The sequence below is a fragment of the Aegilops tauschii genome, chromosome 7 (assembly GCF_002575655.3).
Source record: "Aegilops tauschii subsp. strangulata cultivar AL8/78 chromosome 7, Aet v6.0, whole genome shotgun sequence".
Taxonomy (NCBI): domain Eukaryota; kingdom Viridiplantae; phylum Streptophyta; class Magnoliopsida; order Poales; family Poaceae; genus Aegilops; species Aegilops tauschii.
In genome coordinates, this window is record NC_053041.3 from 620,059,339 (window position 1) to 620,072,164 (window position 12,826).

The window sequence follows — 12,826 nt, forward strand, 5'->3', positions numbered from 1 at the left end:
GACCCCTGGGCTGGGGACTGCTACCTCTTGAGCACTGCGTTGGTTTTCCCTTGAAGAGGAAAGGGTGATGCAGTAAAGCAGCTTAAGTATTTCCCTCAGTTTTTGAGAACCAAGGTATCAATTCAGTAGGAGGCCACGCACGAGTCCCTCGCACCTACACAAACAAATAAATCCTCGCAACCAACGGAATAAAGGGGTTGTCAATCCCTTCACGGTCACTTACAAGAGTGAGATCTGATAGATATGATAAGATAATATTTTTGGTATTTTTATGATAAAGATGCAAAGTAAAGAAAGCAAAATAAAAACGGCGCGAGAAATAACTTGTTGTCGGGAGATTAAATATGACGGAAAATAGACCCGGGGGCCATAGGTTTCACTAGTGGCTTCTCTCGAGAGCATAAGTATTACGGTGGGTAAACAAATTACTGTTGAGCAATTGACAAAATTGAGCATAGTTATGAGAATATCTAGGTATGATCATGTATATAGGCATCACGTCCGCGACAAGTACACCGACTCCTGCCTGCATCTACTACTATTACTCCACACATCAACCGCTATCCAGCACGCATCTAGAGTATTAAGTTCAAAAGAACAGAGTAACGCTTTAAGTAAGATGACATGATGTAGAGGGATAAACTCATGCAATATGATATAAACCCCATCTTGTTATCCTCGATGGCAACAATACAATACATGCCTTGCTGCCCAATTGTCACTGGGAAAGGACACCGCAAGATTGAACCCAAAGCTAAGCACTTCTCCCATTGCAAGAAAGATCAATCTAGTAGGCCAAACCAAACTGATAATTCGAAGAGACTTGCAAAGATAACCAATCATACATAAAAGAATTCAGAGAAGATTCAAATATTGTTCATAGATAAACTTGATCATAAACCCACAATTCATCGGTCTCAACAAACACACCGCAAAAGAAGATTACATCGAATAGATCTCCACAAGAGAGGGGAGAACATTGTATTGAGATCCAAAAAGAGAGAAGAAGCCATCTAGCTAATAACTACGGACCCGAAGGTCTGAGGTAAACTACTCACACATCATCGGAGAGGCTATGGTGTTGATGTAGAAGCCCTCCGTGATCGATGCCCCCTCCGGCGGAGCTCCGGAAAAGGCCCAAAATGGGATCTCACGGGTATAGAAGGTTGCGGCGGTGGAATTAGGTTTTTGGCTCCGTATGTGGTAGTTTGGGGGTACGTAGGTATATATAGGAGGAAGAAGTACGTCGGTGGAGCAACGTGGGGCCCACGAGGGTGGAGGGCGCGCCCAGGGGGTAGGCACGCCCCCTACCTCGTGCCTTCCTGGTTGATGTCTTGATGTAGGGTCCAAGTCCTCTGGATCACGTTCGTTCCAAAAATCACGTTCCCAAAGGTTTCATTCCGTTTGGACTCCGTTTGATATTCTTTTTCTGCGAAACTCTGAAATAGGCAAAAAATAGCAATTCTGGGCTGGGCCTCCGGTTAATAGGTTAGTCCCAAAAATAATATAAAAGTGTATAATAAAGCCCATTAATGTCCAAAACAGAATATAATATAGCATGGAACAATCAAAAATTATAGATATGTTGGAATGCTACTTGGCATAATTTCAATGTAATTCTCTTAATTGTGGTATGAATATTCAGATCCGAAAGATTCAAGACAAAAGTTTAATATTGACATAAAAATAATAATACGTCAAGCATACTAACTAAGCAATTATGTCTTCTCAAAATAACATGGTGAAAGAAAGTTATACCTACAAAATCATATAGTCTAGCTATGCTCTATCTTCACCACACAAAGTATTTAAATCATGCACAACCCCGATGACAAGCCAAGCAATTGTTTCATACTTTTGATGTTCTCAAACTTTTTCAATCTTCACGCAATACATGAGCGTGAGCCATGGATATAGCACTATATGTGGAATAGAAGGGTGGTTGTGGAGAAGACAAAAAAAGGAGAAGATAGTCTCACATCAACTAGGCGTGTCAACGGGCTATGGAGATGCCCATTAATAGATATCAATGTGAGTGAGTAGGGATTTCCATGCAACGGATGCACTAGAGCTATAAGTATATGAAAGCTCAACAAAAGGAACTAAGTGGGTGTGCATCCAACTCGCTTGCTCATGAAGACCTAGGGCATTTTGAGGAAGCCCGTCATTGGAATATACAAGCCAAGTTCTATAATGAAAATTCCCACTAGTATATGAAAGTGATATCATAGGAGACTCTCTATCATGAAGATCATGGTGCTACTTTGAAGCACAAGTGTGGTAAAAGGATAGTAACATTGTCCCGTCTCTCTTTTTCTCTCATCATTTTTTTATTTGCGCCTTTTCTCTTTTTTTATGGCCTCTTTTTTTTAGTCCGGAGTCTCATCCCGACTTGTGGGGGAATCATAGTCTCCATCATCCTTTCCTCACTTGGGACAATGCTCTAAAAATTATGATCATCGCACTTTTATTTACTTACAACTCAACAATTACAACTCAATACTTAGAACAAAATATGACTCTATGTGAATGCCTCCGGCGGTGTACCGGGATATGCAATGAATCAAGAGTGACATGTATGAAAGAATTATGAACGGTGGCTTTGCCACAAATACGATGTCAACTACATGATCATGAGAAGCAATATGACAATAATGGAGTGTGTCATAGTAAACGAAACGGTGGTAAGTTGCATGGCAATATATCTCGGAATGGCTATGGAAATGCCATGATAGGAAGGTATGGTGGCTGTTTTGAGGAAGGTATATGGTGGGTGTATGATAACGGCGAAAAGTGTGCGGTATTAGAGAGGCTAGCAATGATGGAAGGAAGAAAAGTGCGTATAATCCATGGACTCAACATTAGTCATAAAGAACTCATATACTTATTGCAAAAATCTACAAGTTATCAAAGCAAAGTATTACGCGCATGCTCCTAGGGGGGATAGTTTGGTAGGAAAAGACCATCGCTCGTCCCCGACCGCCACTCATAAGGAAGACAATCAATAAATAAATCATGCTCCGACTTCATCACATAACGGTTCACCATACGTGCATGCTACGGGAATCACAAACTTTAACATAAGTATTTCTCAAATTCACAACTACTCAACTATCATTACTCTAATATCATCATCTCCAAATCTCAAAACAGTTATTGTAGAGTTTTTATTGGGTCTCTTGATTAACTTCTAAGCCGTGCTTCTCTCGCACATTTGCTAACCGTGTGCGCTTGCCCTAAGCTTCCCCTACCCCAATCTCCGTTCGTCAACCCTCGTTCTTCTTCTGTCCCAGGTAAAAAGCACATGCGTAAGCAGCATGCTCCGATCCGTATTAACGTTTTACATTTAGGTTTTTCATTTGATAGTTATTGAAGCATCAGATCCGGTACAACGACTTCATTCTCTAAAGGAATATAAAAACAATTTGAAAATCTAAACAAGTGTTATAAACTCTGTCATACTACTTTTCTCGAAGGAGTAGATGAGAAGATTTCTGGTAAATTTGTAGTTGTTGCCTGCCTTCAATATGGCTAACATATTTGAAGCTATTCGTTGTCTACCTTCAACGTTGAAACTTGTTTTTAAATTGTTATGATATTCTTGTGTTCTTAACATAGTTTTTCTGAATTATTTAGGTATGATTTGCCCTACCTGCCGCCAACCAGGCGGCCCTTGCGAACCACACCCTGAAGTTCTCCAGGAGTTTGAGGTTATTCTTGATGAAAATTGCTGCAACCGCATGGTTAGTAAGCATCACTAACACATTAGTTGCTTACAACACAGTAGAAATCGTCACTGTCACTCATACCCCCTTGCACCTACACTAGGTTCCCCTGCTGCCACTTCTTCGCACCTGCCTTGTGTTTTCATTTTCCATTAGTTTGCCTGCCTATGCCCTGATTAATATAGTCCATTAGTTTTGCATGCCTATGCGTTGATTACTATAATGCATCTTCAGTTCTAATTAAAATTAGTCAACATATGCCAAAAATCTGTATCCATTAATTTATAATACAATTATGTTGTTACCTGTAATTCTTATCAAAAATTCATATCCAATTTAAGAAAACTTTTAACATTAATAGCACGCGAGTTCAAATTTATACTTACAGGTTGTTATTTGCACTATTTTTTCCAGTATGTACCTTGTAATGTCAGAGCTTTTCTCGCTGAATACATTGAAGAGAGGAAGAAAGAAGCAAGAAAATTGCGTAAACAGCAGGTAGAGCCAGCCCTTCTTACACATGAAGGAAGGTCTTACAATGCTTTGTTAAACATAGGGCGAACTACACAAAGTTCTGCGGTGGTGAGTGGAACATCTTTGCGGCTGATTATGAACTTCGTGCTGGAGACCGCATAGAATTTGAACCAGACGAGGGTCTCAATCTCGAAATACAAACATATCGGGATGACAAAAAGCTGCTTCCATTACCCCACGTTGGTAGGTATTTAATATTACAAACATTACAAACTTATCATCTTTCGTTATATTTTTATATTACAAACTTATCTTCTTTCGCTGTAATTTTATATGCAGGAATCGAACTGAATAATATTAACCCCGTGTTGGATATAGCTTTATCTAACTTTAAATTTTTTTCTTTTTCTAGCTCTCGACGATCTTTCTTCTGACGATTTCGACCATGTTCACTGCTGTGTCTACTCTAAGGATATTGAGCTTACCTACGACCAGACACGATTCTTTCTACAACGCCTTTTCGGAGATACTTTCATCCGTTGTCGTCCATTTGTCCATGTCTTGACTCCCACTAACACCAAAGACTATGTCATGGTTGGTTACAACTGTCCTTGTCAAAATACCAAACGTATTTTGCTAATATGTAATATAAACAATACTGACATAATATTGCTTATATGTAAAATTATAAAGAACCTGTTTATTCAAACCTAAAACAACAAAACTTTTGTTGTTCTCTTAATATGTTGTTTTATCTGTTTACACACAAACCTGAACATGCCAGGAATTATATTACTTCCAATATGAAATTTCTTAATGTTTGTGCACTCACCATATTCAGACATTCTTTTATTTATTGTCCAAGTGACAAATCAGCGGTTTTAATTTCTATTTAATTTCCATTTTCTTCTAGAAAATTCTGAGGAGCGTTGTCTCAACACTGAAGAGATGGGTGGACATGCCAACCAATGACAGGGTAACCCTTGAAGCTCCTAATGAACCTACACATGTCATCACTCCTTCATCGTACTACATCTCCAAAAATGACGGCAGGATGGTAATAGAAAAGTCTTCTTTCAGAGACTTCATATCGGCTGCATCCTTCATTCAAAAGAACGTTGTTCTAATCACTTTCAAAGAGCGCCATGACCGTTCTGTGTCCATCATCATTCAGCGCATTATGTAGATTCCGTCGGAACCAGCACGTAAAATGGAAGCAAACAGTGTATCTCCTAGAATGTTCAATGCTCGTTTCATGATGATGCCTCCAGGAGCAAAACACTGATTACTATAAGTTTGCTAGTTAGGATGGTAGAGTACTGTAATTATTATGGACCATGAGCTTGCTTGAACTATCAGAATGATCTTTTGCAACTTATGTAGCTCTTACGGACACTCAGCTTGCTGTTTCAACCATCGGAATGATCCTTTGAAACAAATCCTGTTTGAACTATCGAAATGATTCATTCAAAAAAATGTAGTTCTTACCCTTTCAAAAGTTCACAATTCAAAAAATCAAAAAACAAAAGGATTCATTTTCAAAAATCAATCGAAACAAGAATCAGTTTGTGATTCAAAACCTCTATCAATGCCATGTTATCAAACTTATTCTAGTGAAACATATCTCAATTAAAAACCAAACAGGACTCCGTTTTCAAGTCCAAACTATATTTACTTCAAATTTACCTAAACACACACTTGTGCACCGATTAACATAAAAACCGTGCCTCCCTAACCAAGGAAGATTATTAATTGAAAAAACCGTTTTCACAAAAAGGCACGACCATGCATCTGCTGAGTGTTCTACCGTTTACACAACTACTTTCACAGCCAAAGATGGATCACGCAGGCAGCACGAAACGAATAAAAAAATATAATGAACAAGAGAAGTGAAAATCTTAAAAAAACAGATAAAGCAAACCCCTGTTTCCGAAATTCTACGCCTGGAACCGCCGCGTGACTAGCAACTGCTCTTTGGCGGTTTCCTTTTTTGCACAACAAAAGAACCCTTTCACTTTTCCGACTCCATTTCATCCTCTTCCTCGAAAGTTTCTCGCCGGCCGCAGTTCACCACCGCACACCTCCAGCCATGGACGACGGGAAACTAACAACACTCACCGAACACATCACTGCCCATGGTACAACCGTGCTCGAGGTGGTGTACACCAACGACCCAAGGACCGTGGAGCGGATCATCAAAAAGTACGAAGAATGGCTAAAGGAGGAGAAGAACAAGTTCGTCGGCCTCGACCTCGAGTACACACGTAAGAGCAGTTACATACGACAAGGGATCGCCATCGTCCAACTTGCCATGCGCGAGCATGTCCTTGTATACCACTACTGCAGATCCGAGCGCTCCCAGGCGTTAGTTGACTTCCTGCAACGGAAAGCGGTAACTTTCACTAGCGTCGATACCAGGAACGACAAGACCATGCTTGCCCGCGCATGGATCAAAATTCTAGACGAGCACCACGTCGACCTCCAGAGGCTATTCTGCATCAAGGGTGGTGGAGAAAGGGACTCCATGGGTGACCTTTCAGCGGCCATCATCGACCCCTCATACAAGAACATGAAGAAATCATTCCCAAAGGAGAAGCACCAGTTCTGGGACTGGAAGCCACTTTCCCCGATACACCTTGAGTATGCGGCAAAGGACGGGTATGTTAGCTACGAGTTGTACCATAGAATCCTAACCATCAAGAACGGGCTACGTCACCTCCACCAACAACCAATGAAAGAAAGACTCCGCCCACGTAAGAGCAATGACGAGGGATCTTCCAGCGGCTGGAAGCGCCGGAAGGGAAACAGTGGTTGGTAAATTGCGAGAAAATGGATGTCTACATTAAACTAGTAGGAACTACTATTATCATAATTTGGATTGTATGAACCTATGTTGTAAATATGTTTGTTGTTGCTCAAAGATGCTGTGTGTATTGTATTACTATTTTACGTTTGAACTTTGAACACAGTGGTGTGCTCATGTACAAATGCATACTACGTTTTGCATGTCTAAATGCAATTAGTAAGTTATGTTCCAGTACTGAGCAAGCATATATTGTATCCATGATTATAGAACGAGAGATATCTCGCACGATATTGTATTATAATTTTCATACTCAACCTTTACAAGATGCATCGTGCATTTACAAGAATATGTGATGATATCGTTGTAAACTTTCAGTACAATGCTTATTAAACATTGGCGTGAACAATTCATAAATATTGCAGAAGATCATTTGGTACACAGTCACAAGCGACGAGAACTTTGTTACTTTAACCACGTTGAAAAAAAATCCTTGCCTCCATTTCACATCAAACACCGCTCCGTCCATTCAGAACATCCTTGCTATTGCACACAGGTTCCTCTCCGTACACCAGTTCTGCACGATGCCACAAAACTACACTACTGTGTGCAACTGACCTATGTACAAGCGTGGCTCACTAAGTGTCTACTCAATCCATGCCTGTGGTGTCACGCACCCGTGACCCTAGAGACTTCACACCTATGCATCCACAACCGAGCCCCTCTAACCAGATATTCGGACCGATGCCTCTACTGCCGTACATCTGTGCCTCTAGAATCTTGACAGCAGCAAGAGGGTTCAAAACCGTGCCTCCACATAACCGTGCTTGTACTGACTGCACTTCCGTGCCTCTATTTGCTTGATCAATGTGCCTCACATGAAACGCATAGTAACTCTACGTGCTCCGCACGCATGATCGCCAATGCAACTTTGGTGCTGCACAGACGCGTCTCTTAGTATACCCGTACCTCCACAACCGTGCTTGTACTGACACTAGTGGAAAAAGGGTCATCTGTCCCGGTTGGTAAGGGCCATCTGTCCCGGTTGTTGAACCGGGACTAAAGGGTCATTACTAATGCCCTAGGCCTTTAGTCCCGGTTCTTATGCAAACCGGGACAGATGGGCCTCCACGTGGCCGCTCCGGCAAGCCCCGGCAGGAGGGCCTTTGGTCCCGGTTGGTAGCACCAACCGGGACCAATAGGCATCCACGCGTCAGCATTTCAGGGGCCGGGGTTTTTGTTTTTTTTTTTTTTAAAGGGGGGGTTGGGGGTTTTGGGGGGTAATTTAGGTTGGTATAGGTAGCTAATAGAGAGATGTGTCCTCTCTTATCTCCGTGCTACTGCTACTGCTATGCCTAAACATGACTTAGATTGAAGTGAGGCAACATGCGATGCATGTCAAAAGTACTACTAATCCTAACTTGATCAAGTTTGGATTGTACTACTTTCGACATGCACCACATGCATGTTGCCTTCACTTCAATCCAATCCATGTTCATTTCATCCACAGATATATAATAACTCTTCATGCTCGCATCATGCATCATCATAATAACAAGTCCTACTAATCATCGTACAACTTCTACTCGTTATTAATAACAAGTCATACGATCATCAAACTGATAGTCATCGAACCAACCCTACTTTGTTCTTAGCACAAGATCATCAGTATTAGGTAGGACCTAAGTACCCTCTTTAAGGTAAAATAGCATAAAACAATATAGACCCTGACAATCCATTATGGAGAATGGAGATCATCCTGTCTCCAATTCCTGCGCTTCGCTTCCTTTTGCTTCCAAGAACCTCCTTACGACTGTCCATACATTTTTCCATTTATTGATTAGCATGTCTCCACTTCTTTGAGAAATCCGGTATGGACAGTTGAGATTCGTAGGATGACCTGGATATATGTTCAAAACACGAAGGCTGCCATTCTAATACATCAAATGAGGCACACAATCCTCTGGGATTCTCTGTTGAAAAAATAGTAATAACTTCATAGTTAGCAATGATGTACTAGTTTTAGAAATATGCAAAAGATGCACGGATGTCGTAATAGTAAAATATCTTACCAGGGTATCTCCATGGTAGTTACCGTAGTTCAACACATGCACTAGTGGCACGTATTGACCATAATGTTGAGGAGTTTGATTGTAGATATTGTAATTCTCAATATCAGTACAAAATCCGACCAGATGATTTTTCTCCTGATAAGTTAATTCGGAGCCATCGGTGTAGTGGGTTTTGTCTACCATGTTCGGCACATTGTTTGAACAATCAAAATAAGCTGTCAATGGAAATAAGCCACTAGTAGAAAACAGGGGATTGGTTCGGCCCTCGTAATACCATTAATCCCGGTTCGCTCACGAACCGGGACCAAAGGAGGCAACTGTCCCGGTTCGTGAGCCCAGGGGGCCGGCCTGGCCACGTCGGCCACTGGTCCCGGTTCCACGCACGAACCGGGACCAATGCGCCTCGCCCCTGGCCCATGACCAGTTGTCCCGGTTTGTGCCACAAACCGGGACTAAAGGGTTGGTCCTCGTTGCGGTCAGAGTTTAGTCCCACCTCGCCAACCGAAAGGCGCTCACACCGGTTTATAAGCCCGTCCCTCTCTGCCTTGTTGAGCTCCTCTCAAAATGAAAATAGATGCCCTTATACAGGGAATTTGACATAAATTCAGAGTGAATTTCTTTGAAATTCATAGAAATTTATTATGAATTTAGGTTGAATTCTCTCTATAGGCGCATCTATGCTCATTTTTTTATGTTGGGGTTGGCGATCTTTACAGACTTTTTGTGTGTTGAATATGCATCATTCAAAATCAGTCTCTGCTTTGAATGGTTAATTTTGAACACACAAAAAGTCTGGAGTTCAAATAAGTTCAAGAAAATGTAATCCCCTTGTAACAGATGAGTTTCCGTATGAAATCCTGATACTTTGAAAGAGATTGTCCGTTTTGTACACGAAGTGCATCCAGTTTTTGCCATAACCCTCTCAACTTTCTTGCACATGCTATGTGGATGAAATGATGATACCATGCCAACTTTCAACCTTTTCAGAGTTCATTTGAAATGCTTTTCAATTTTAGGGTCTTATAGCTCAAAATAATTAGTAAATGCATGAATAATAACAAAAGAAGTGAGAAAGGATTGAAAAATGATGATGTGGCTTTGGATGGTGCATTTTGAACACACAAAAAGTCAGGAGTTCAAATAAGTTTTAAAAAATGAAATCCCTTTGTAACAGACGAGTTTCCGTATGAAATCCTGATACTTTGAAAGAGATTGTCCGTTTTGTACACGAAGTGCATCCAGTTTTTGCCGTAACCCTCTCAACTTTCTTGCACATGCTATGTGGATGAAATGATGATACCATGCCAACTTTCAACCTTTTCAGAGTTCATTTGAAATGCTTTTCAATTTTAGGGTCTTATAGCTCAAAATAATTAGTAAATGCATGAAAAATAAGAAATGAAGTCAGAAAGGATTGAAAAATGATGATGTGGCTTTGGATGGTGCATTTTGAACACACAAAAAGTCAGGAGTTCAAATAAGTTTAAAAAAATGAAATCCCTTTGTAACAGACGAGTTTCCGTATGAAATCCTGATACTTTGAAAGAGATTGTCCGTTTTGTACACGAAGTGCATCCAGTTTTTGCCATAACCCTCTCAACTTTCTTGCACATGCTATGTGGATGAAATGATGATACCATGCCAACTTTCAACCTTTTCAGAGTTCATTTGAAATGCTTTTCAATTTTAGGGTCTTATAGCTCAAAATAATTAGTAAATGCATGAAAAATAACAAATGAAGTCAGAAAGGATTGAAAAATGATGATGTGGCTTTCAATGGTGCATTTTGAACACACAAAAAGTCAGGAGTTCAAATAAGTTTAAAAAATGAAATCCCTTTGTAATAGACGAGTTTCCGTATGAAATCCTGATACTTTGAAAGAGATTGTCCGTTTTGTACACGAAGTGCATCCAGTTTTTGCCGTAACCCTCTCAACTTTCTTGCACATGCTATGTGGATGAAATCATGATACCATGCCAACTTTCAACCTTTTCAGAGTTCATTTGAAATGCTTTTCAATTTTAGGGTCTTATAGCTCAAAATAATTAGTAAATGCATGAAAAATAAGAAATGAAGTCAGAAAGGATTGAAAAATGATGATGTGGCTTTGAATGGTGCATTTTTAACACACAAAAAGTCAGGAGTTCAAATAAGTTTAAAAAATGAAATCCCTTTGTAATAGACGAGTTTCCGTATGAAATCCTGATACTTTGAAAGAGATTGTCCGTTTTGTACACGAAGTGCATCCAGTTTTTGCCGTAACCCTCTCAACTTTCTTGCACATGCTATGTGGATGAAATGATGATACCATGCCAACTTTCAACCTTTTCAGAGTTCATTTGAAATGCTTTTCAATTTTAGGGTCTTATAGCTCAAAATAATTAGTAAATGCATGAAAAATAAGAAATGAAGTCAGAAAGGATTAAAAAATGATGATGTGGCTTTGAATGGTGCATTTTGTACACACAAAAAGTCAGGAGTTCAAATAAGTTTTAAAAAATGAAATCCCTTTCTAACAGACGAGTTTCCGTATGAAATCCTGATACTTGGAATGAGATTGTCCGTTTTGTACACGAAGTACATCCAGTTTTTGCCGTAACCCTCTCAACTTTCTTGCACATGCTATGTGGATGAAATGATGATACCATGCCAACTTTCAACCTTTTCAGAGTTCATTTGAAATGCTTTTCAATTTTAGGGTCTTATAGCTCAAAATAATTAGTAAATGCATGAAAAATGGTGCATGAAAAATAACAAATAAAATAAATAAGTAATTAGAAACAAAATAATATAAACTTTATTAAAATATATAAGTAGAAACAAAATAAAATAAGTTTTAATAAAATTTATGAAACTAAAATTAACAAAGTATTTTCTGTTCAAAACATTATAAGAAACCTCTAGTATTATTGATACTAAAATCATATAAAATTGATGCAACTAAAATTATCGAAGTATTTTCTGTTCAGAATCATTAAAAGCAAAAAGAATTTTCATAAAGAACTCTTTTTGATAGAAACTTTAATAGCAAAAATAATTATCATAAAGTAAAATAAATAAGTAATTAAAAAACAAAATAAAATAAAATAAAATAAGTTTTTTGTTGTAAGTAGAAACAAAACAAAATAAATAAATCAAAAAAGAAAACAAAAAACAGGCAAAAAATAAAAAAAATATGCCACCTACTGGGCCACCACGGCCTGAATACGACTAGAAACCCATCGATGGGCCAGAATTCAGGCCGGCAGAAGGCCCAGTAAGCCCATCAGGCATAGCAGTGACAATTAGGCCCGTAAGCCTGCAATGGAGAGGAGCTCGAGAGTGGTGCGGCAGTGGGGCTTATAAACCACTGCGTGCCCCTGTCAACTAGCGAGGTAGGACTAAACTTTCGACGTGGGCGCAGCAGCACAAGGCCTTTGGTCCCGGTTGGTGGCACCAACCGAGACTAAAGGTGTGCATTGGTACCGGTTCGTGGCGCCAACCCGTACCAATGCCACCCCTTTAGTCCCGGTTGGTGCCACCAACCGGGACCAAAGGGGCCGTTGGTCCCGGTTGGTGCGACGAACCGGGACCAAAGCCTTTCCTATATAAGAAACACTTGGAGAAAATTCAGAATTTCATCGCTAGTTGCCCCTGACGACGCCGACCTCCTCGACGCCGCAAGGCTGCACCGCCGTCGCCCGTGCCCCCGAGCCCACGCCGAAGCCGTCCGCCGCCCCCGAGCCCACGCCGACGCCGTCCGCCACCCACG

At 40.3% G+C, this 12,826-nt stretch overlaps 1 protein-coding gene across 1 annotated transcript; it reads left to right on the forward strand.

Moving 5' to 3' along the window:
* The first annotated feature begins 6,288 nt into the window (after positions 1–6,288).
* Positions 6,289–7,017, forward strand: LOC141027525 (uncharacterized). Its single transcript, XM_073504590.1, has one exon. The coding sequence runs from the start codon at positions 6,289–6,291 to the stop codon at positions 7,015–7,017; it is 729 nt and encodes a 242-aa protein (XP_073360691.1).
* The last annotated feature ends 5,809 nt before the right edge of the window (positions 7,018–12,826 follow it).